Below are 3,764 nucleotides of genomic sequence, written 5' to 3'. Positions count from 1 at the left end.
CTGTGTGTCAGGTGGAGAAGTGTGATTCCTGGCCATGTCTTCATAGACACACTCAGGAATGACCTGGGGTGTGGATCCTCCCTGTTTACAGCACCTCTTCACCTGTGAAACAGGAATGTTGCTTCATTCATTCATATATTCATATACAAGCAATCAAATTGTCTTATTCAACCACTTTTTAATTATTCTTGGACATTGATAAAAAAACATTATGCACCTGAATTGCCCTTTCAGTCACTACAATGACTGGCATTGAAAGGACATTGTGTTTTGACAGAGTTTAGAACAAAATATGAATCTGTACACTAGTGTTATGCTCTGAACATGTTTAGCAGGACGAGGACAACTTTTTGATAAAGGACAACGTTTTGACAGATACACGTGATTGACCCATCACCAAGGCAACCTTCAGCACACTCACCAGTGGAGCAACCCAGATGAGGAAGATGACACACAGCAGGATGGCCAAGATGCTAATGATGATGATGTTTACCACGCCAGATGGGCACGGCTTCTCATTGGCTGGGTGAAAGGGGGTCAGCGTTACTGCAGTAGCTGTAGGACATGGCAGCTGTAAGACATCGTCTGTGGAAGACATCACCAAATGGGAAAATCTAATCAGTATGCTGTGGTATTCACACAAAATAACTATCAGAGACAGAGTTGTACAAAAGAAAAGCCCCTGAAGAACAATGTTTCTCAACTTGTTTGTATCCCGGACCAGCAGGCTATGGTTGTTTATAATGAAACTAACACTCGAGAGCTGACTAAATGAGTCTGGAACACCAGCCTATCTATGAACCACAGATTGAGAAACACTAGTCTGGGTTCTAGATTACACCCATTTTTTCTACATGTGAAAGTGATTGTTCATTCATGAGAAGAGAAACATATCACATCACCTAGAGCCCTCAAACTCAACTCTGGACCTCGAAGCAACTCCTTATTTTCATTGTTCCCCTCTAATCAGGGACTGATGTAGACCTGGGACACCAGGTGTGTGCAATTCATTATCAGCTAGAACAGAAAACCAGACGGCTCTGGACCTCGTAGGGTAAGAGTTGAATACCCCTGCCCTAGAGTGTAAACACACACCTACCATTCACCACCACCAGAGTGGAGCCTTTGCCTTGGATGATACGTTTTTTTAACGTGGATTTGTTGACATTTCTGTAAGCACACCAGTAGACTCCTGTGTCCTCTATGGTCAGGTTACTGACGGTGATGGTCAGTTGGTCCACAGGTCCCTCAGTCTTCACTCTGTTCCAGTAGCCTTTCCTGGAGGTCAGCTTGGAGTCACGCCGGTGGTAATACAGCACCTCCCTGTCCAGCCCAACACACAGGTACATTCCATCCTGGTCTTTTAGAGTGATGGAGCACTTCATGGTAAACTTCTCCCCTGTCTTCACCCAGAGAATGGCTTCTATAGAAAAGAGGTGAATGAAAAGATAAACCATGATTTGGAGAATTTGTGTAATACATAGATAAACATGTTTCTACAACAAAAACATCAGAGTGGAAATTCAAAGGCTGAACCCGTTTCCCCTCCAGAAAGGGTTAAACACCAAACTCAAATTGTATTTTTTCTACATACATTTGTTTTCAGGTAGGGCACAATACACTACTGTGTCATTTTAGTCTCAAAATGTTTAATACCCATCTTAAAAACAGGTGCAAACTGCCTCTAGTGTAAACTTTGCTCCTGGTGCAAAAAGGCTTAACAGAGCCCAAACTGGTGACTCTAAATTCAATGTTGGGAGAAAAAAAAGTTTGTCTTATTACCTGTTGCTGTGGTTGATGTGCTGAGAGAGAAACCGATCGACAGCAGACACCAGTGCAGTAACATCTCCATCACTTAAGCCCTGGTTACTGCTGCCTCTCTGTCGGTCTGACTTTTAAAGACAGAGGAAGCGGCGTCAATGTCATCAAAGCCCCTTCTAAACCACCATAAATCCTATAAGTTCAATGGCATACATATTGTAATGATGTAAATAATCAAAACATAATAGAAACATGAAATCTGAATACTACATTTAGCTTAGTAACATAACCCTACATAAACCTTCGGGAGTTTTTCTCCCTCTAAATATGTAACCTGTTTGCCTGACAACTCAAACTGAATTATTCCGCTGCTGTATCATTCGCTACGTACTTCAGTCTGAGACTGCCATCATTGAAGTCATTTGTGATGACATCAGAATGAGAGGTGTTGTACAAAACAAATTAATCAGCGATAGGATCATCTCTAACCAATCAGAGCATCAAAGCCAATGATGAATTTTCAAAACGGTGCTTTACTCACCTGTTCTGGCTCTGGCCCAACCCATCGGTTTGTAGGACCTGTCAGATGGTCTAGAATGGATTTCCATTCTAGAATTCACCGGGGGGGTAACTCAGATCCAGATTCATTGCGGAGAAGAAACTAGCATCAGTGGGCGTGGTGTAGCGTTTGGCTGGAGCAAGGAGTTTGGGTAGCCAGGCGAGCAACCTGTAGGGTGTATGTGGATTGTTTAGACCTGCAGACAGAACAGGTCTCAGGTCTCATGACATCCACTTTGTTCATCTTTTTTTTTTACGCAAAACCAAACGGAACACAACAAGAGCTGATAATGCTACTGAACAGACATGAACCATATGCCTGTAAAGTTAAGAGTCCTGATACATATTGAGCCAAAGCGTCACAGTTTCTGTTCCGAGAGCACCGTCTCTTTAGCAGTAGCACAATCAGGATTCCCCAGATTAGAAGATGACAGCACACTGCAGGGTGGTGGAGACGCTGGTGATGATGCTGACCCTAATAGAGGGTAGGTTTTCATCAGACATTCATATCCCAGGTGGGGGTGGAAGATCCTATATATAGGGGCAGTACTCAGTGACATCACTTCCTGAAACAGGAGGTAAAAATGTGGGCCTCCGGCGCCGACAGAGATGCCGTATTTTGTTTTTTTTACGTGTTATTTCTTACATTGGTACCCCAGGTAATCTTAGGTTTCATTACATACAGTCGGGAAGAACTACTGAATATAAGAGCAACGTCAACTCACCATCATTACGACCAGGAATATGACTTTCGCGAAGCGGATCCTGTGTTCTGCCTTCCACCCAGGACACCGGAATGGATCCCAGCCTGCGACCCAAAACAACGATGTCGTAAAAGATGCAAAGGAAGCGGTCTTCTGGTCAGGCTCCGGAGACGGGCACATCGCGCACCACTCCCTAGCATACCACTCGCCAATGGCCAGTCTCTTGAAAACAAGGTTGATGAAATCCGAGCAAGGGTAGCATTCCAGAGAGACATCAGAGACTGTAACGTTCTTTGCTTCACGGAAACATGGCTCACTCGAGAGACGCTAACGGAGTCGGTGCAGTCAGCTGGTTTCTTCACGCATCGCGCCGACAGGGGGGGTATGCCTTTTGATTAACGAGACGTGGTGTGATCATAACAACATACAGGAACTCAAGTCCTTCTGTTCACCTGACTTAGAATTCCTCACAATCAAATGCATTATCTACCAAGGGAATTCTCTTCGATTATAATATATTCTAATATAATATATAATATAATATATATTTACCCCCAAGCAGACGCATCGATGGCCCTGAACAAACTTTATTTGACTCTTTGCATACTGGAAACCACATATCCTGAGGCTGCATTCATTGTAGCTGGGGATTTTAACAAGGCTAATCTGAAAACAAGACTCCCTAAATTGTATCAGCACATCGATTGCGCAACCAGGGCTGGAAAAACCTTGGATCATTGC

General features: G+C 43.7%; 1 protein-coding gene across 1 annotated transcript; it reads right to left on the bottom strand.

Annotated features, from left to right (window-relative positions):
• Positions 1 to 1,076: 1,076 nt before the first annotated feature.
• On the bottom strand, positions 1,077 to 1,942 carry LOC110485818 (V-set and immunoglobulin domain-containing protein 1-like). The gene is made up of 2 exons (XM_036942609.1): positions 1,783 to 1,942; positions 1,077 to 1,423 (listed from the first exon to the last, which is right to left on the bottom strand). Exons 1-2 carry the CDS (start codon positions 1,850 to 1,852, stop codon positions 1,077 to 1,079), a joined length of 417 nt encoding a protein of 138 aa, XP_036798504.1. The 5' UTR covers positions 1,853 to 1,942.
• Between the last annotated feature and the right edge of the window lie 1,822 nt (positions 1,943 to 3,764).

Source organism: Oncorhynchus mykiss, chromosome 13 (assembly GCF_013265735.2).
Source record: "Oncorhynchus mykiss isolate Arlee chromosome 13, USDA_OmykA_1.1, whole genome shotgun sequence".
NCBI lineage: Eukaryota > Metazoa > Chordata > Actinopteri > Salmoniformes > Salmonidae > Oncorhynchus > Oncorhynchus mykiss.
The sequence above is the reverse complement of the archived record's forward strand: the minus strand, read 5'-3'. Positions and strand labels throughout refer to the sequence as shown.

Bases quoted from the DNA above. Each gene is read 5' to 3' on its own strand.
- LOC110485818 (XM_036942609.1), bottom strand. From the start codon at position 1,852: ATGGAGATGTTACTGCACTGGTGTCTGCTGTCGATCGGTTTCTCTCTC. The intron at 1,424-1,782 runs GTAATAAGACAA...TCTTTTCTATAG, and splicing joins CACATCAACCACAGCAACAG to AAGCCATTCTCTGGGTGAAG.